Source organism: Eumetopias jubatus, unplaced genomic scaffold (assembly GCF_037043125.1).
Source record: "Eumetopias jubatus isolate StellerSeaLion01/CBP00866 unplaced genomic scaffold, mEumJub1_p1.0 scaffold_14, whole genome shotgun sequence".
Lineage (NCBI taxonomy): Eukaryota > Metazoa > Chordata > Mammalia > Carnivora > Otariidae > Eumetopias > Eumetopias jubatus.
Window position 1 is genome coordinate 28,999,336 of NW_028274820.1, and position 21,983 is coordinate 29,021,318.

A 21,983-nucleotide genomic window follows, 5' to 3' on the forward strand; every position below is an offset into this window, starting at 1 on the left:
TAGGCATAAAGGCATTTCAAATCATCATCGTTATTTAGAAACCAAAATTCTCGTAATTTCAACCAGTAGAATGCCAGGTAGAAGGCTGAAGGTGACAAATCAACAATCTAAATTCTTTATCCATTCTGTCACATCATATAATTGTTCAACCAATCATTTGATGAGTGAGGATTTTTTAAATTACTCAAATGTTAATTATAACGTGAATTTACAAGCTTAAAAAAATAGTACAAAAAGGTATATTAAAAGTAAAATCTTCTCTCTGCTACCAAGCTTTACTCTTCACAATCAATCAGTGTTAAGTTATGCTTTGAGTTTTTCTAGTCGTTGCCATTACAGTACCAAGTTTCAATTTATAAATTTAAAACATCATGCATTTTCACCTTGCTATAAAAGCTAGTTTTTCAAGACAACCTTACATTAGCACTACTTTAGGACTGTCTTCAGCAATATCCAAGAAATTATATTTAATGCATTAATTATACATCTTAACACGCATTAAGATATAACTTTTTCAGCTTGATTTCTGTACCATTTAATATCATCTCCCATTCCACCATGGTTATGCAATCACATTTTGGAAAGCATTGATTTAATGTCTTTCTAGTTTTCTTCATTTCTGGGCTAGAGTCAGCTATTCCATCTCATTCTTTTTATTTTCCATTTAAATAGAAGAACCTCCTCCAGTGACTGTGATATATGTATAGATATATACACATGTGCATATACAGAGAGAGAAGTGATAACTTGTATGCACACTTTCATTCTTAAGCTGCCCTCACACTCTCTCCTGCTATCTTGCGTGGGCACAGAATTCATCTTATCATCGTATCTGGGTATTTAAAGAAATCACTCCCTAACTCCTGTCTTCTGTGTTGATAATGAGCATGGTAGCTGTTTGATTTCTCATCTCTTTGTAGATGATACCACTATTCTCTATGGAAGTCTTTCAGGTTCTCTCTTCATCTTTGGAAATCTGGTATTTCCTCAAGATGTACCTATCAGTCATTTTATTCATCTTGCATGGCCAGTGGTAGGCCTGTAACAATCTGAAGAGCTTACCTCCATCATTTGGGTTCTTTCTTTCTGGAACTCCTATTAGGGCTCTTAGGTACACTCTTCATGATTTTTATAATTCTCTTAGAGCCCCAGAGCTCCCGGAATTATAAATAACCACTTCCCCAAAATGTTTACAACTTTATGGGCAGTCATCCAGAAAGAGCCCCCACACGGGAAATAAAATACCCATTCCCCAGCCTCCACATCACTATAGGAAGTAATGAAGAGGAAAATCTCAGAATTCTACACATTTCTGGGTGCATCCCCATGCTTTCCTTCCTTAACTACTCCCAAACCCAAGCTTTAGTTAGGACTGTATACACAAATTAGACTTTTAGTCACGATTAAAAATTCCAGATTCCCAAGTTATCCATCAATTCCCAGACTCTAATCCTTCAATGGGAGGGAACTCCACCATTAGACCCCCTCCCCTCATGGTCCATGCTCTGACCTTCTGCTGCTTCATTTCTCTCCATAACATTTATTACCAGCTATCACACTATATGTTTTATTTGTCACTCTTACTAGAATACGCTTTCTAGGAGGGGAGAATTTCTGTCTACTTTGTTCACTCTTAATATGCCCAGAGTCTAGAACGGTGCCTGAAACACAGTTTCAGTGCTAAGTAGCTGAATAATTTTTAATTGTCTTAATTCAGTTCTACAATCTGGAAAAATCCTGGGTCTCTTCCAGACCATCAAGTGGACCCACTGGAATTTGAATGTGGTCATTACTTATGAAATATCCCCTTAAATTTTATTTCTCAAAAGTAAGAAAAAAACTTGTAAGTTCCTTATATTTCCTGAATGAACTCTTTCCTGAGGTCAGGTGTTTTTGTTGTTTCATTTTTCACTAGTTCACCTAGGTCCTTCCTGTGGTATTATTGCTAAAATTTCAAGCTAGTTCTTCAAACCAGTCATTTGCGGAGAATGTCTCCATTATTTACTAGGTTATCAAAGAGGTTTTTCTGTGTTTGTGGAACATTCTGCTTCCCCATTAGTCTCTCCTTTGAATGGGAAAACGGGATGGCAGAGGGTCAGTGTCCAAGTAAGGACAGCTTTATAGGACAGTAGGGATCAGTGCAGTTGACTTACAGATGAATAATGTTTTGTTTGTTTTTTCCTTTAAATCACTCTCTTGTGTGAGAAGGGCATTACTTCTAATCCTCCTCCAAAGACCCTAGTTTTCTCATGAGGGGCCATTAGGCATCTCATCCCTTCATTTGGAGAATGCTCTGGCTTTGGCTAGAGGGAAGGAAAAATAAAGCCTCTCCCTAACCCACTGTCTTCCCACTGGAGATTAGGAAAGAGTCCACTGGCTGTATTTGTTCCTACTGCAGTTCTTTAATTTGTTGTCTGATCACTACCCACAACCCATGACTGCTTTCTTTATTTGTTCATTCCTAGCTTAGAGCTCAAAGAGACTCCCTGAGGAAGCCACTTGTACAGTGGTTTCCTTGGCTCTTTTTCTGTCATCTTTTTCCCATTTTCTTTCTACCTTCTAGGAATTCAACATGCCAACTTAGAGACTACTGGTGGTCTTTCCCATTTTCTGGAACCACTATACGTTCAATCTTTTAAGCAGTGGGACTTAGAGAGCAGAGGTACCCTTACTCTGCCCAGTCTTCCCTTTCTTTTTTTTATGTTATGTTAATGTTGCAGTCTTTGCTTAGAGGTGCAAGACATTTGTGCTACATCAGCAAGCAACTAAAAAGAGAATGTTCCCTTTTCTAAACATTCTTCCAGCTACTCCACCATCAGGAAGGTTTTAACTGATTTTCTTTCTCCACAGGTTCCAGCCTCCTGACATCGGGCACAGCTCTACCCTCATCATCAGTTCTTCTTAACAGATTCTCTCCACTGGTTTCCCTCACCGGAAATGGAACACACAGCAGGCCCAACCACCTAAAAGAGGTGTCCAGTTAGGCCATTTTGCTGACCTGAAGAATTTCTTTCTGTTTTGTTTTTTTAATAAGTGGAGAGAGTTTATATGCAAGTCTAGGTGTGTTTGTTTTTTGGGTTTTTTGTTTTTTTGGTTTTTTTTTAGCTCCTGAAATATGGCCATGTTTTTGTTAAATAAATATCTGGTATCAGCCAAGAGACTGATTGACATATAAGCCATCATGATCAAAAATAATATGACCAAAAAAAAAAAAAAAACCCCACAAAACATCTTAAATCCACTTTCATCACTGGCATTTGGTTCATTATCAACATTACATAATTTGGTATAAGCCAGGAGAATTATTCGACTTTAGGGACAAGTCTTTAAATCTCTCCCTAAATCTTGCTCCAGGCTATACATCAAAAGAGATGAAGTAAATCAGCAACAAAAACAACAACAAAAAACGCTTTAGTTGCTATTTAGAAAGCAAATGTTCAGTTTCTGTGTCAAAAAGCAAGCCCAAAGAGAGAACCTGCATTGTTGAGATTTATTCTGTTAATGGACTGGCAAGAAGGGATAGCCATAAACTCCTCTTGGCATCAAAAGTCTAGGCTTAGAGCCAGTAGATTCTTAAGGTTTATTTGGAACAGCACACATCTTGACAGCCAGCAGAGTGGACGGTTTAAATACCATCCTCTTCACACAGATATTTGAATTGTGTAAGGGTGTGAGGGTGTGTGTGTGTGTGTGTGTGTGTGTGGCGGGCAGGGGTAGGAGAAGCTGACAAATTTAGTTAAGGAAGTAAAAATCCCCTTCCCTAAAGCTTGTGTCTGAATCATGAAACCTCTCCAATCGTCCATCCCCTGATTGGTACTCATTAAGAGCCAGGATATTCTTAAGCAAATATAGTCATAATTCTGATATGTTGGTAACAAAAAATATCAGAGAAATCCTCCTAGTCTTTTCAAGAACTGATATAAGAGAGCAGTATTCTATTTAACCCAAAGACTACGAAAGTAACAGTATTGAGTTACTTGCATATAAACATCAAACTTGCAAATAAATCCATGTAAATTAAAGCACTAAAGAACGTCCCGCCCTCTGTCTCTGTCCTGCATAGAAGCACTGTTCACTCAATCTGAATATCTGAGGACAATCAGACCCAAAGTGTTACATCCTCTCCAGAAGACGCAGAGAAGTTCACTTCCTCATGGATATATAGAAGAGTTCAGAAGTGGTGATTATTCCCAAAATTTCATCTGTCTTATCTCTTGAAACAGAAGCTCTCAGCCTCTATACAGAGCTCAATTTCCCAATTCTGTCCCCCTGATAATTCAGGAGTGAGGAACTGGCCATTGGTGCACAGGAATAGGGAAGGTGCGTTCTTACCAGAACTCAGATGACATTTTTACTTATGGGAAAAAAAAAAAGTTGAAAGTAATATTATTAATACTACAAATCAAATGGCTCTTGATCGCTACCTCAGAATCCAACAACTTATGATAATCTATCTGTATTAAAAAAAAAAAAACAATTTGAGAATAAACTTTAAAAGTTAAATCTTACCCACGTTGCATTATATTGCAATTTAAAAAGCATTTACTATATTTAAAAATACCTTCTCATGCAAATGTTCAGAGAATCCCAATAACCCAATGTGTTTGGCAGAGAATACATTATTATATTCATATTTCAAATGGCATCCTTCCTACAGAAAGTTTAAACGACTAACCCAAGTTCATCTCATAAATAATAGGAACCCTTCCCTTTAATGAGTGAGATACACCTGCCCCCACATTCCCAACTCCTTTTGTAAGTGTCCAAATTCCTATTATTCTTCACATTTCCAGCCCAAATACTTCTGTTTTCATGAAGATAGTTATGATGTCCATGCACCCCCCACCAGTGATAGTAATATGTTCTTCCTTTGACCTCACAGCACTTTATCTCTGTTCCTACCATAAGTTAATAGACTTGGAATCAGAAGATTTGGTTTGAATTCTGCTTGATTATTTACAATCAGGATGATCCTAACAAGTAAAGTAACCACCTGAACACTAGTTTTCTCATTGTTAGTCAACAGAATATATGCCCATAGAATTATTTGGAAATTCAATTTTGATAAAACAAGAAAGAAAGAACTGTGTCAACTGTAAAGCCTTATACAAAGTTACTTCTCATATATATACTTCTTTCTTTCTCATGTACAACTTTTCTTTCCCCTATTTTATTTCCTGGAAGAAAGACCACATCCAATGAATTCTTGATTCCGTCAGAGCATTCATGGATGCTTCAAAACAGCCATTTGATACAAAGTTGCAGAATGAATGAATGGTTCAATGTACCACTACATTAATCAAGGTAAGTTTCATAAAGCACAACATTCACTGCAACCTGCTAAATGTGGAAGGCCAAAATCTGACTTTGACCTCTCTCCAATCTCACTGCCTATTTTTTCCCCCATCGCTTCAGCCAACCTAGATTTACCTCTGATTCCTTAAATACACCCTATGTTTTTCTGGTTCGAGGTTTTGGGCCAAATCATCACCCCCTTTCGTGCCCTTCATCTGTTTAAACAGTATCCATCCTTAGCTCAAAATGGCTCACATGCCATTTTCTCCATGAAACTGTTCTTAATCTCACCCACTGGAAAGGACTCTTCTTACTCTGAAGTGCAGAGTATTTGTCCATCTCTCTCAGAACTCTTATCATTTGACCACGTGTTATGTTCCCTTTGCATGTACTATCTCACCTAATACACTTTGATCTTGTGAAGAACAGCATTGTTTTAGTTACCTTTGTATCCTTCCAGACATGTACTAAAATGTCTTCCATATAGGTATTCTAACAATATATGTGGCTTCAAAGTCCAACTGCATGCCTCTGCTTTATAAATTGCCCCAAAAAATGACATTTTATGAAATGATCATCTATTGTTTGAAGTCGTCATTACCATCCATTCCTATCAACATCATATAGTATGAGCAGAAACATACCTTTGCCAAAATTTAAAAAGCTACAACTATATAAACAAACCACTTACAATCCAATTTCTGCAGTAATTTGAATGCAGCATATTCTTATGAATCGCAATGTTATATTAAAGATGGCTTATCTGAAAAGCTAAGGTACTTAAGAGGACTTCTGGATAAGAAGAGTAAATGATACTTCAGAAAACAACCAGAAGTTAACACATGTTTAATTTACATCATTTTAATCTCTCATCACAGTAAGTATCCAAACTAACATAACAGCTACCAATAATCATCATTGCTGTTATTATCATAAAATAGATTTCATTTATAACAAGGGTCCACAAGTCTCCTCTCTCAGGGATCTTTAAATCACATAATTCTTCATTGCCTGCTGTCAGTTCCTTCCTGGGCTGTTCGCAGACAAAATGCACACATAGCCCACTAACAGCTGTCCTCCAGACAAAGTGATTTCTGTGCCTTCTCACCGGGTAGGAGCCACCAGATTTCTTTTAAAAATGTATTCTTCTAGTTTCTCTATTCTCACTTATATTATTATCTCATCTTCACTATGTTATTTCTTAACTCCAGAGAATTTCTGAGTTTTGCTGTTTTGGGCTTTTTACCCCTTCTCCCTGAATGTCCCCAAATCTCTACCTACTAAAATCTTTTTTTTTTTTTTCTTTATTCAGTGCCTTTAAGTGCTGGGTTAACATTAACTGACTTCTTGAGAATTACTTTTCTATCCTCACAGTAAACAGTGTTGAGCTCATTTGTGTCACTACTGGCCCCTTTATGATTTGATAGGTCAGGAAGGCTTACCAAAAGCCTTGAAGATATAAACTGTGGTCTTCTGAGAAGACACCCATCAATGGTGAACCTGTTCTCATGACTTCTTCACTTCACAAACTGACGTATACTGTTATAAATGACTCTCAACTAATGAGCGAAGCATGCCTTCACAGCTATATCAAAATCACTGGCAGGGAAAGGGGATGTACAGTTTGGAAAATTTTTTTCAATTTTATATTAAAATTGTATTTATAATGCGAAAACAATGTCTGCTTTTTTCCCAGCACAGATATGACCCCAGTAAAGAGTACCTTAAGTTGGGTAGGCCGGAGTATGAATTTAAGAGTTAAACTAGTATCACTGCATACTAAACAATAAATATCACTGTGTACTACACAATAAATAGTGTGGATCTTACGGGACAGAGTACAATGAGTCAATGCTCAGCATCTTTGAACTGATTCATTTTTACTTTATATGCCAAACTTATCAGAAAATCTGGCATTATTTTGGGCTTATTCTTGGAGAAAATATTTAACTTTTTTTAAATTTACAATTAGCACAGAAGAAAAAGAGGAAGGAAGGAGGGGAGGAAGGAAAGGATGAGAGGAAAACAATGTCATTCTATGATACCAAGGATAAACTAAGCATGATTTGTGCAAGATGATGATCTGGTTTAAGAGCATGAACACAATGAATAAATGCACTCACCTCGGTTAAATGAGGATTGGGATTAAAACCACAGAGGCTACATACAGTGGTGTGACACTCAGTGCATGTGTTAAAATTGGCCTTTTCTGGAACATGCAACAGAAGTTCAGTGGTATTGCAAAGGGGACAGATGGTTTTAGGGAAGCCTTGTACTGGAGTCTGTGCTGCAGATAGAGAAGTCGAAGGATGCAGAGGTTTCCCAGCTCCTGTTTGGCTTACTGGTTTTGGAGATTGCTGAGCTGAAGGCTTTGCTGGGCCAGGCTGTTGAGGAGTGGGTTTTGCTGAACCAGGCTGCTGAGGTGAAGGCTTTGCAGAGCCAGGCTGTTGAGGAGGGGGCTTGGCCAGACCAGGCTGTTGAGTTGGGGGCTTTGCAGGGCCAGGCTGCTGAGGAGGGGGTTTTGCTGGGCCAGGCTGCTGAGGAGGGGGTTTTGCTGGGCCAGGCTGCTGAGGAGGGGGTTTTGCTGGACCAGGAGGTTGAGCTGGAGTTTTTCCTGGCCCAGGCTGCTGAGCCGGAGATTTCATGGGCCCAGCCTGCTGAGAAGGAGTTTTTGCAGGCCCAGGTGGCTGAGCTGGGGGCTGTGGCCCAGGTTGGTGAGCTTGGGATTTTGCTGGCCCTGGCTGCTGGGTTGGGGGCTTTGCTGGCCCTGGCTGCTGAGATGGAAGTTTCTCTGACCCAGCCTGTTGAGCTTGAGGCTTTGCAGGCCCAAGAGGCTGAGCTGAAGACTTGGGCCCAGGCTGCTGAGCAGCAGGCTTTGCTGTCCCTGGTGGCTGGACTGGGGGCTTTGCTATCCCTGGCTGTTGAGCTAAGGCCTTTGTTGGTCCTGGCTGCTGAGCTGAGGGCTTTGCAGACCCAGGGTGTGGTGTGGCAACTTTTTCAGGTCCAGGTTGCTGGGCTGGAGGTTTTCCAGGACTTGCTTGCTGAATAGGTGGTTTGGTTGGGCTTTGCACTGAGGGTTTAACTGATTCTCCCCTTACAGTGTCGGACTGTTTAGTCTGAGGCCTGGCTGCATCTCTCTGAAGTGGCAACTGTGCCTGGTCTATCTGAGGCGCCTGGGTAAGCCCCTGAATTGGCTTGCCTGTCCCTGGAGGTTGTGATTTCATCTTTTCTGGTTGCTGAGAAGATCCTGATTTGGGAGAGCCATCCTGCTGTGGTGGGACCCTCACAGGTCCCTGCTGCTTTGGACCCGGCTTAGGTGACTGTTGTGATGGAGGCTTTGCGATTCCTTCAGGTTTGCCTTGTTCTTTCTGAGCTACTTTTTGTTTCTTGTCAGTTTCTTCCTGGGATGCATCAGAGTCTGATATCAAATCAAAAGGATTGAATTTATTTACAACAGAGGAGACAGCACTTAAAGGGTTAACCTCTGAGAGGAAGCCAGGCATCATACTAGACTTGTGCTCTTCCTTTAAATCAGTTCTGGACTTTGATTCTTTCAAGCTAATAGTGGAAGGACTCCTTCCAGGCGACTTCTGCTCTGACTTCAAAGTGTCTGTAGTTCTACTTTTACTGAGACCAGGCTGAGCTGAACGCCCAGGGTCCGGCGGTTTTCCGGGTTGCTTTGGAGGATGACTACTCTCCAACTCTTGCTTCCTAGAAGAATGAAATGAAAAGAAGTAAAAATAATGGAAAGTATCCCAACTCAAAATAATATTAACGAGCCATTACTTTCTTAGAGCCTCAAAATTAGGCATGTATAGATATAACTAGAACACATTTTTGCAGCATCCTGTAAATGATCATAAAATCTTTTAAGTCTTTATGTGGATAGAGATTTTCAACAAGGTATACAAAAGGGGTAAAAATCAATACTTGTTACTGTAAGATATCTAGTTAGACATTACTTATAATAGTTTACATTTACACTTAATAGAATTTGGCCATCCTTAAAACCTTATTAAATATATCAACTCAATAAACCAATGCAGGGCCATGTTCTAGTATGTTCATGTTTGAAGAATGTTATTCTTCCAAATACTAGCAGCACCAAGAATTAAGAATATTCATTTTAAAATGTGGGAGCTTGTTGCAACTGTTTTTGTTTTACTTGATAACAAGAAGTTACATTAGTAACATATGGCACATGACGACATCGGGGAACTTTTTAGTAAAAGAGGTTACGTGATGCATTTCCAGGGACCCTGAGAAAGCTGATAATCTATTCAACTTTATTCTGTTGGAAAAGATATTATCCCTCACATATTATCCTTATTTAACTTTATAAAATGAGAAGTCCTACTTCAATTAGAAATTTTTGAGAAACAATTCCGTATTTCTTGTAGAAGAAAAATGTTATGTCATTTAATTATTTTTCCAGTAACTAATTATTAATCTGAGATCTCTATGCAAAATAATGATAGATGTTTAAAGAAGCTTGAGATACAGCGGTATAGTTAGCAACAAGCTGGTTATGAACCCACTTTCAAAAGTACTGTTACTTTTCTCAGAAAAAGATACGTAATAATCTCTTAATGTTTTCTATAACATTTACTATTGCCACTGTTAGATTATTAGTAATATTATTTATTATTGACAAAGATTTAAGAACATAACTAATTTACGAATCTTCTTTTAATTCATAGACAAATACACACAATGGATTTTTTTTAAATAGTTTTGGAAACATAATCACTTTGAAATAACTATGGTTAAATAATTAAAATAGTTGATTTTGTATACTTTTAACCAAAAATCAAATACATTACTTTTTTAAATAAGCCATTCTTTACTGATAAAGTTGTAACTAATAAGAATAGGCTCTATTAGGATTACATAACAATAAAATTATGAGTATTTCATTTGATACATGAAGCTTTTTAACTTTGGAAAAAGACATCTCTTTTTCATTAAAAGAAGAAAAAGAAACAGAGTTATTCAGTAGCACTTAAAAGATGAGATGATCACAATAAAGTTCTACAAGTTTTAATTTGTATTGTGAAGATTTACCTAATGGGCCAGATTATAAACTTTTAATTTCAAATTATTTAGTACTTAATATGAAGTTTTTGAAATTCCCCAAATGGCACAGAAACTTGAGACAGATCAAGTTATAAGATACTGTAGAAAGAAATACAGAAGTATTACTTCTAAATAGCAAAAAATAAGAAGGAAATAATCTATAAAAGCCACCATATGCAAAAAGTGATTTTCTAATAAAAGTTGAATAAATAGAATTCTTAGTTTTGGCAATTTCCTCCAGGAAAAAAAGTTACAAAAACTTTAGATAACTTAAGCAAGGAACTGAAATTATTACCCTAATTAATTACAACGGTTCTAAGGTATCTTTTAAAATACTATGTATTTCCATTTGGAGAAAATAATTTTGAATGTTTCTTTACAGGCCACTCTGTGTTCCCTTACACAGGAAGGTAGAAGAGCTATAGTAAACAACCTAAAATAGATTATTTTCAAAAATTTCAGTTTAGATCTTCACATTATTCTAGAAATGTTCTACATTCAATTGATAAAATCTACCACTCTCGTGAAGGGCATATGCTTAGGAACTTCATTACAGAAGTTCCTACCTCATAAGTAATTATTTAGGTATATTATTGAATTGGCTCCCTAGTAGAGTCCTAGAGACCTATATTTAAAGAGCACAAAAAAAGAAATCTATTCTTAATTTACTAAATTGTCCTCTCTTGAAAATACTATTAAACTTAATCATTGTTTTGTGTTGTTGCACGTCATCCAACATATGTACAAAACAAAAAAATAAACTTTGTGAATACCAAATATTTGTAATATCAACACTAAAATTTAAAGCAAGCTGCTTACAGCAGAAATTATCATTGCATGTACCTCCGAAAATATAAGTTATATAAGAAAATCCCCATGAGAAAACTGATAACAGCTATAAAGAATGCCCCACAATTTAAGCTAACTTCAGCTACTCGAATTATAGAAGTAAACATCAAATATGGATGTGAGAAATAGAAAATCACTAAAAGAATATACAGACTTAATACTGATCAAAAATATAAAGATGTCTCAGGTAACTGTGGTCTTCTGGTGAATTTTTGTTTGGTATAACAGTTGCTCTGTCAAAAAGAAAAACAACTAAAATGCAATCTGTGTCTTGTATACTATATGGTGACCTCCTAGAGAAAGTGTTTCACTCATCTTTGCATCACTAGAACCAAACCTGTTAACTAGAGCGTTAGTGTCTCATGAATGAATGAATGAACGAATGAATAAATAGGTGGATGACAATGAATAAAGGAATCAATGAATGAATCAGGTTTTTGTTTTATGCTAGATTATGTTTCTTGAATTCTTTTCAAATTCTTCATGGTCGTTCTGAGGTATAAATGGAAACATTCCACATGCATTTAGAACCTGGAGTTGGCCTGCTACTCTAGGAAGAAAAACGGTTGTGGAATTGTCTACCGTTAGGATAGGCCCAAAGGAATACTAAAGAAAATAATGGATTTAGTCAGAATTCCTATAAAATATTCTACCAATCAGAAGCATTTTTCAGTAAAGCCCTTCTCACATCTGTAGCTGTGCACAGAATGAGCAGAGACCAAGTGATAAAATTGCCTTTTTCTGGGTCTTCAATTAATCCAAAATCCAGAAGCATTTTGTTTGTAACCTGTAACTTCGTTTTGTACAACCTCCTTTTTCATTACTACTGTCATCCCCAGATCAGAATTTTTCTTTCATAGATTAGCAGAAAAAAATATTTCAGGGGCACCTGGGTGGCTCAGTTGGTTAAGCGACTGCCTTCAGCTCAGGCCATGATCCTGGAGTCCCGGGATCGAGTCCCGCGTCGGGCTCCCTGCTCAGCGGGGAGTCTGCTTCTCCCTCTGACCCTCTTCCCTCTCGTGCTCTCTATCTCTCATTCTCTCTCTCTCAAATGAATAAATAAAATCTTTAAAAAAATAAAATAAAAAAAAAGAAAAAATATTTTAGCTACAAATGAGGTAAACATAAATTCATGGATACAAATGTAAAAGCAGTTGGAATGCTAAAAAAAATTTTTAATGGAGCACAACAGGCAATGACACTTGACGGTGCTGAGTCACATAAAATTTTTTGATATTAGAAATATAAGCAACTTTGGGGATAGCTATTCATTTTTATACTGTAGAGGACACTAGGGCTTAAAGAGGCTAAGTGATTAATCCAAGGTTATAAAACTAGTTAGTCACTGACATCTGGTATCCAGACTTCTGGTGGGGGTGGGGAAGGGAGTGGAAGTTCCACTACATGGCACTGACTTTTCCATATATATAAAAAATATATATACAGATACATCAAAATAACTTACAACAGTGATGAACTCAACATACAATTTGTCTGGAGCCACCAGTGCCAGTGCCATCCACTGCTGATATTGAGATCACTACTTCTGATATTTATAGAGTCCCTTCAAGTTAAAATTCAAGCAAAAATATCCCTGTCAATTTGTAACTGATCCTCACAATGACTCTACAAGATAAGTAAGACAAGTGTCATATGCCTTATTTGGGGGCAAGGAAACTGAGGCAGCTAGGCTGAGAAGCATACATAATTTGTCATGAGTCTGTTAAAATTAATAGGACAAGAACCTAGGTCTCTGGGCTCTCAACCCTTATTCAAAAACAAACAAAACAAAACCACCATCTCTAATTGACACACTTAACCTCTTCAGACTTTAAATAATTTGGATATACTTTCTTATATATACTTAAGTTGGTGTGCTTCTAAAAATCTAAATGATAAACCAAGTCTTTCTTTGGTTATCACATCCAAGGATAATAACGTTCTAAAAATTATGTACATTCTACAAAAATCTTCCACTAAAATATAAGAAGGTCTCAAAAATCAGAAATATATTGTTTATACAGGCAGATGAAGCTTTCACCAATAACTGCTGAGGCCACAGATAATCTGTTAATAAAAATTCTACTATAACAAAATGATCAGTGCAGAATCTGACATAAGCACAGCATAAAACCAGTTTAATAGGCTGAAATCGTTATTTTTCAGCCACCCCCTGAATAGAAGAAAAGTTAAGAATGCAGAAATAAAAGCTCACATTTTTTTCTTGGTCTGTGTAACCAGCATGCTAAACCTGTTGCATGTACCTCTTAGGAAAAACTGTGAAAGAGCCGGAATACATTTCTAAAAGGCTAATAAAAGTATTGTACCTCGTTTTTACCCTATGAAAATCTAATATATGAATGTTCAACATTTTTTCCAAGTCAGGTTTTCATCAGTAGAGAAAAATGGTGCATATCATAAGCTTTAGTACTTAAGGTAATGGATAAAAAAGACTTTATACCAAAGAAATAGCCCCATATATTACTAGTTGAAAAACACATTTAACATAAAGGAGCAAGTTTTTACTAACAGTAGTGGCTTCGTTTCAAGAACATAGGGTTTTTAGCTGATATATTCTAAGCATTTAAGATTTTATGTTAAAAATATTGCAACTATCCGTTACACTTCTCCTATGTTAAATTAAAATAATTATTTTACAAAATTATACGCATATACTTATATGATAGTTCCTAAGTTAAAATACTTTTATGAAGTAAGGGTTAAGAATCTACACCTACAATATGCAGATCTTTCATATTTCCAATATCTCAAATGAAAATTGTAGCTCTCTCTTCAATTATCATAAAGCAGGAATGGTTTCAGGACAACGGACAGAGAACTGTACTCTAAGGGAGGGTGTAAAGTTAAAGGGTTTGTTTACAATAATAAAGGCAAGGCAGGCACAGTGATTATACCCTCTTACTGCTCTAATGAGAAAACAACTAATTTATTAGATGAAGGAAAATGGACAGCTAGAGAGGGAAATTAATACGTTAATATTACAGAATAGCTCTTAATTGCCTGTGCAAGTTGTCACTGATTTGCTTTGTCTTAAAATGTACTGGAAACTAATCTTAAGGTAACACAAATTCACATGTTTTTCCACCAACTAAGATACTTTTGCATATAAAAGAACAATAGTTTAAAAAATAGCATATACTGATTCAGAAATACATGTACAGCACCTGGTCTGCTGCGACCAAACCATCTGTTTAATGCCACAACATATTTTAGGGTCCTTCACTGACTCCGAAAGGTGTATTCAATCTATACCTTCTACCTAAACAGCTCCTGTTCTCCTCTGGGAGTGGGGTGGGAAGGAAGGACAAATCACCTCCGGGGGAATTAAAGGTATTATTACAGAAATATTTCAGACATCATTCACAGAGAAATAGATGCCTAAATGACTGAGGAGGTTTAAACAGAGACAGGTGAACACCCAGTTCTATCCATTTCCCAACACGTCCGTTTTCTATTAACGGAAGACTTCCAGATTAGTAAAACACTGGAGGGCGTCTCTCCACGCCATCCTAGAGGGAAAAGGTTCCAAAAGGCCAAAAATCACAACCTAAAATCACAGTTCCAAGAATGCAACCCTTGACTATCCCACCAGAAACTCTACAATGCATCATTTTTATTCTGCCCATCAAAAGGCTTATGATCTCTTTATCGTCACCCCATTAGGGAGAATAAAATGAACAGAAGCGACATATATGTACTGCCGTGCTGGCACATACGGGCTGACACATATGTGCACGGGAAGCTGTACATATATGCCCGGACATATACATCATGCTGTGCGTGCCTGTGCATGGAAGGCGGCTCCGCAGCGGCCGGGGGGACGCTTCCCTTGGGCAGCCCCTGCGCCCTTGACATGACAGCGGCGATCTGTCTCCTCTCCTCTTCGCTCAGCTGGCTCAGATCCGCCTCCATGCCGGCCGGGATCACGGTGTGCAAGGAGCTCCCCGCCCCGCCAGCCCCTCCTCCGGCTGCTGCCGCCGCCGCCGCCGCCGCCAGCCCTTCTGGGAGCCCTTCCCCTTCCAAGCTGGCCTCGTTGCCCATGGCTCAGGGGGACTCGGGGCCGCCACGCTCCCTCCTTGCGCTGCGTCCCCGTCGGGAACCCCGCGGCCCGAGGAGCAACCGGAGCCGGGGTCCGCCGTGGGGCGTGCAAGCGGCGGAGTCCCAGGGCTCGGGACCCGGCACCGCTGCCCGGAACGCCAGGCGGGTGTTAGTCCCGCTCACAGGTGACGCCCGCAGCCGGTGCCTCCTCCATGTTGGACAACTCCCCGAAGCCGCCTCAGCGCCCCGAGCCGGGGAGAAGCACGTCTGAGCTGTGCCAGCCGGGCGCCGTCCGCCCCTCCCACCGCGCCCCGCCTCCTCGCCCGCGCCCTCGCAGTGCGCATGCCCGTCTCGGAACAGGTGATGGCCGCGCCCGCGCCTATCCCGCGCTGCGTCGCTCTGTATCCTTCCTCACTCTCAGCACCGATTTAAAGGAGCCTGGGGAGAGCGCCCCTGAAAACCGGGACAAAACAGCCGGCGTTTCTTTCAGGCATATTTCAGGATGCCTCAACCTGAGTTTTGGCGAACTACATTCAAGGGGCGGGGAGGGGCTGGAGGGGCACTAGCTGTTCCCTTGTTTGGATTCATGGGATCTGTAGTTTCAATTTTTTTTCTTTTTCTTTTTTTTTTTTTTTTTAAGGAAGGCTTTTTAAAGATTTTAGGAATGGATTCGGGTAACTGGAGATTAACCTATGATACCTTTGGGACAAATTCTCCCAAAGGAGCTAAAACTGGAGCTTTTTATTTAGGACTTTTCCAGAATAATTACATTAAAATCTTAGATAGAGCATCAGTAAGGTGGTAAAGTTTTTGAATGCTTGTCACTGTATTGTTCCCTAAAGGGACGACACAAAAGTAGAGGATTATGGGAAATTGTACATGGGATACTGTAGTAAGATTCAAATGGTAGAATATTAAAATGTTAAAGTGGTGTGAAATTTTGAAAATATGAATTCAGTACCTTTTTTTCAGTTCTTTGCTCCACAAATGTGGAGAGAACCCCGCAAGTTAAATTAATTTATATAGAGGCACATAGCTGGTTAGCAGCAGAAGTATCACTAAGTAACCGTTCTTACAGACCCATTTACCATCCATTCCCAAACACACAAACTCTTCTTGCTACTACATTTCCTAGAAGGGAATGTTTTAGTTCAGCACTGGATATGCAGCCCAAGTTTTACTCTCCACCTTGGCTAACTAAATGGACCTAATGTCCCAATTGTTGAGGTTAAAGAAAATCAAAAGCTAACTATTGGGAATGAATAAATACACAGAAATGAATAAGTTGCTCAGAAAGTGTCCAAGGTTTTCCAATAATCGTTATAATAGTTTGATATTTTGCATTCCACTTGTATCAAAACTAAAAAATGGCACAGTTATAACAATGTGGTATGTGCTGCTTCTAAAGATGTCTAGTCATTAGATGAAGTATCATTGCCTGTTGGTTCCTACAAAAACTTTGCATAAACTTTGATTCTCTCATAACATACTGAGATACGATTTCCAAAGTCAAAACTGTGAAGAGTCATACATTATTTTTAAATAAACAGCATGCTTTCACCTCACACAAACCAAAGACAGGAGGCAACCTGACATTCTGATGGCCACACCTGGAGACAAAAACACAATCATCATACCTCCTGGAAATAAGTTTGCTTCAAAAAAGGAGATAATTGGTACATAATCCTGAATCTCTGGCAAAATGAGTAATTGCTCCAACGCCTACAGAGCCCTAAGGCTCACTAAGGCTAGATGGAGGTGGGGAAGAAGAAGATTCATGTGCTGATTATTTTCTCATAGTATGCTCAAGTGTTGTGAGAATAAAATACATTCGATAAGTTTACATTCACAAGCCACAAGCTTAAAGAAATGATAAGATGAACACTCTTTCAAAGTCTAGCCTCAGAATAATGATTAAACTAGAAAACAGATTGTTAACTCTATATTCTCTCCCATTATGGATGGAAAGGAGCCTCTAAAGTAATAAGAAATAAGAAGTGATAATCAATTATGCCAAGTAATGCGCATAGACTAAACAAAAAGCAATAATTTGTAAGATGGGACTATTATAGCCCATTGTGAAAACATGTGAATTCACCTTCTCCTTTCCTCCTGTCCCAGGAGCAAATGTCATCAGAAAACAGGAAAATGAGATGTATGAGAGAAAGAGTAAATGGACTGTGAAAACAAGTGGGAAACATTTTGGTTGTTGAGGTTTTAAAATGATTTTGCCTTTAGGACCTTTATACCTGTGAGTTTCGAAAAATATTTTTTTTCAGTCTTCCATTTGGGCTTAACTGTTGCTTATGCCTGGGAGGTGTTTCTGATACAAAGAAAAACACTAGAGCAGAAACCAGGTGTATTACTCGAGTTTGAATTCTCAGAATTCTGAGGGTACAAGGATGAGAAGTTAAATGTTGTAGATAAAATTTATCTATACATTCTCTCCTTGCTTACCTAGAGAAATATCACAATTAGTTTCATTCTGCAAATTCACTAATGGTGCTGTATTCAAAATCTTTGTTGCCCCCTATTCATTATACCTACTGTAATGATCATTTATTTGAATTTAGATTTAATTTAACAAGCTGATAGTTCAGCTCCAATTCACTCAGCCTGATAGGTAGGCCATGAAATTAATTAATTTATGAAAACTTGCACTGTTATATACCATGATGTCTTTCTGAAATGACTTCTCAACTCTGGAAAACCAAATCTTTTCCGTTGTTTACTTTTTGTCTCACTTTCCCATGTAGTTTCTATTTTAGTAGATTAGAACCCATCTAAATGTGATAATTAACAATTAAATATGACAAGATAATGAGTCCTTGGAATGAAATTGCCCAGTCTACCCATGTCCTTGTAGATACCACTCAACCTAGGATAAAACCAAATAGACCATCCTGTGTGTCACATGTTCATACTTGAATAAATTCAGGCTTTGCAAAAATTAAAGTTAGAATAGTCTTCATCCATATAGAAGAACGTGTAGTCTCACTGGTTTTTAAAAACCTACAATTAAATAATCTTCATATAATTAAGACTTTTAATTAAAAATAACATATTTGTTAAACTCTAGTAAGCAGTTATCTGAATAGTGGCTTATTTATGAAATGCCCATTATATCCATATTAAAACGATTATAATGGTGCAAGTGGGTGTTTTGTAAAATAAGCCATTTCATAAGCCAAATTTGAGAGTATAAATAGATTCAAACTTTTTGGAAAATAATTTAGCAATACTTATCAAGAGCCTTAAAAAGAGTCATAATCTGTGATACACTTCTAGAAACCAGCCCTAAAGAGATTGTTTGAGTTATATAATGGTATTATGGAAAAAAATGTTCACTAGAGTATTATTTAAAATAGCAATAAATAAAAAGTCATTACTGCCTCAGTAAACGAGAATGGAGAAGTAAAATCTGGCACAACCAGATGACTGTATTTTGTATTTAAAATAATGTTTTTAAAGAGTCCATTACAATATAGGAAAAATTTCACATTGGACAAATTTTCATAAATTTATGTGATCACAATTGTGCAAGAAAATTAAATTACTAAAATGCATAGGAAAAAACCCAGGAAATAAATAAACCAACAAACAAAACCCATATATATTTAGTGAGAGGACCATAGGTAATCTTACTTTTTCTAATTTTCTATAGTTTCTAAATTTTCCAAAATGAACTTGTAGGATTTTGTTTTTTGGTGTAGGAGCACCAATAATTATGACTACTCATTTTTTAAAATGACAAAAATAATGCAACCTGTTAAACTAGATAAGCAAAATGTTATCATCATTTTGTGACAAAATGCCTATGAAGAAAATGAAAAAAAAATTTCCGTGGGATATACCCTAACAATGATTTCGTGTGATTAGGTGAGTGATAAAACAAACTATTCTTATACTTTCTATATTTAAAAGACAAAAAAAAAAAAGAGACCATGCATTTTAGTGTATGTGTGCATGTATATATTCATGTTTGAGTAAATATAGACATAATTTTTATATAGGCACATTTTTTAAATATTCCTTCTCTAATAGAAGATAAGAGAGGATTGCATTAATTTAGTGGAGCAAGAACCTGCAGTGGTTGAAGGTCTGACTTCATTTTTTGCTATGGTTGATCTGCTTCTCAATTGCAGCTCTAAGCCATTTTTGTTAGCTTTGCTTTAAAATGAGATTTGCAGCTATAGAGGAGGAAATTCAAGTGAGATTGCAGTTGATTATGAACTGGCTTCTCAATTTTGAGGGAAAAACACATGAGAAGTATTTTAGAAAAAAGTTTGATAAATTTATTTTTGAATTCTGACATCTGGACTATCAGGCAGTTGTTTTTTTTCTTTTCCCCTTTATACTTATTCTACAGCAAAGCTGTAATTTAAAATAAAAGAAAAAAGTTGCTTGTATTTAAAATATGTTCCTATAGACATAGGGTATATAAAATCTTAAGAATAAAATTAGTTACCACGCCACTTTACACCATTACATTGTAAATTGAAAAATGACTAATAAGTCATGAGGTTATAACTTAGGTGATTCAGCATCACTTATTTACCTGTTTTATAAATAGGCTTTATTTTTTTTTAAAGATTTTATTTATTTATTTGACAGAGAGAGCGCACAAGCAGGCAGAGCGGCAGGCAGAGGGAGAGGGAGAAGCAGGCTCCCCGCTGAGCAGGGAGCCTGATGCAGGGCTCGATGCAGGGCTCGATCCCAGGACCCTGGGATCACAACCTGAGCCGAAGGTAGATGCTTAACCAACTGAGCCACCCTGGCACCCCATAAATAGGCTTTAGAATTCAGAACCTACTCTTCGGAAAATGGAGACATGTATGCATATCTTACTCTTTATGATTTTTTGGTTGACAGTGTCTGACTTGAAATCCTAGCTTTGACATCTTACATCTATTTGGGCTAGTAAGTCACTGAATTTTTAGAACATGAGGTTCCTCAACTGTAAAAATGGAGAAAATTATATACTACCTCTTAGGGTCCTTGTGATAATTACATGAGAATAAGATGTGAATGCACTCTTAAGCTAGGAAACATAGCACAGTTGTGATTGTTAAAATACTTGTGCTAGATGAATCACACCTCCCTCTTTACAGTGGGACTGCCACGTTTTCTAGCAAGAGATACTGTTTCCTCACGCTTTACCAAGAGAATATGGTAGGAGAGGCATGTAACTTCCTAGGCTCGCCTTCCAGTCTGGCCCTCTTCATACTCAGAGACCTCTATGCTCTGAAGAAGCCCAGGAGGTGAGAATTCAAGAAGAGATGAACTCAGCTGCCCCAGTCTCCAGTGATCCCAGCTGTGGCCGTGGTGAGTCCCACTGGAGAACCCTGCCTCCGCTGCCGTATCTGCTGGCTATAGTCACATCACTGAATCAGATGGAACCAGCAGAAGTGCCCAATCAACCCAAAGAATCAGAAAATGGAATAATAGTTATTATAATAATTACTGTCTTATGTTAAGTCACTCACTTTGGAGGGTTTTGTTAAACTACCTGATATTCCAGTTTTTACACAGTATGATTATGCATAATCTTTAAAAATTCCCTTTCCACTCTTTTGCTTCTAGTGACTATTTTCCCATTTACTGTCCAGATGGACTTGAGTTATTTGTTCAAAATTTCCAAATACCATCCTTCTAAACTATAAATGGGAAAGAGCCCAATTATGCTGAAAACTTACGTGCTTTTATCGTGAAAGGCTCAAACAAGAAAATATATGGGAAGATCATTTTTCAACTATGTAATGCTATCCAAATATAAAGTTATATAAAAAGATGAAAAATTTATGCATGAGAATTTTTCTGAGAAAGACCAATGTATTTATTTGAGAAACTTCTGGGGGAGGAAGGTGGCATTCTTAAGGTCCTACTCAACATGGTGGTTAGATTACAGATTTACAGATCTGTATGGTACAAATACTATACGTTATATAACAGTGTCTTTAATATCTATCCAGTAAAACCTGTTAACATTCATATTATCTTCTAAAGGAGTCAGGATCACATCAACTAGAGGATGCTCGGTTTTACCTAGCCTGGTGATGGATTGGAATTCGACATTTTGAGAAGAGAAATTAGGGCTTATCTGCATTGCTCCACAGAATAAAGAGAGCAATTTGAATTGGTGGAGTAGCATGGATTGGGAGACAAAAGTAGAGAAATGTATAAGGGATGAAAGGGACATGATGCCACCTACTTTGTGGAAAGGGGGAAATGGAAATGACCTCACTGTTACCCTCTAATGGTGATGTGGCCTAGGGGCCTTTGCAGGACTGCCCTGTCAATGAGTCTTCAAGGTGGTTCCTGTGGATGGTGCAAAGTAAAGTCCAGCTTTGTCTCTCTTATGCAAATTCCAGGGAAATACACATTACTAAGGCATTTATGCATTATGGATTCTTTGAGAGAGGATAGAAGTGAGGAGTGACACAGAAAGAGATGCAGAGCTTCATATCCAAGTTGATATACATTAAAAACATAGACGATATAGATACCATGTGCATACACAGGAGCCAGAGGACAAAGGACATTTGACATCTAGGTTTCAGTCATTATTATCATATGGGCTGAAGTGTAAGGTTTATAAGGTTTACACAGAGCCCCATAATTTTCCCATGTGCTAATTCCAAGCTAATGGGAGGAATCTTTGGAAAGTTTTGCTCTCGTCTGTCTGCAATCAGAGAAAGAATAGA

The 21,983-nt window shown here is 37.7% G+C and overlaps 1 protein-coding gene across 1 annotated transcript in view; it reads right to left on the reverse strand.

Moving 5' to 3' along the window:
- The window catches only part of PCLO (piccolo presynaptic cytomatrix protein), a 385,912-nt gene extending 370,630 nt beyond the window's left edge, over positions 1-15,282 (reverse strand). The window contains exons 1-2 of the mRNA XM_028119600.2: positions 15,026-15,282; positions 7,419-9,006 (exon numbers count right to left, since the gene is read on the reverse strand). Of these exons, the coding sequence (XP_027975401.2) occupies positions 7,419-9,006; positions 15,026-15,282 (1,845 nt within the window). The remainder of the gene's footprint in view (positions 1-7,418; positions 9,007-15,025) is intronic.
- Between the last annotated feature and the right edge of the window lie 6,701 nt (positions 15,283-21,983).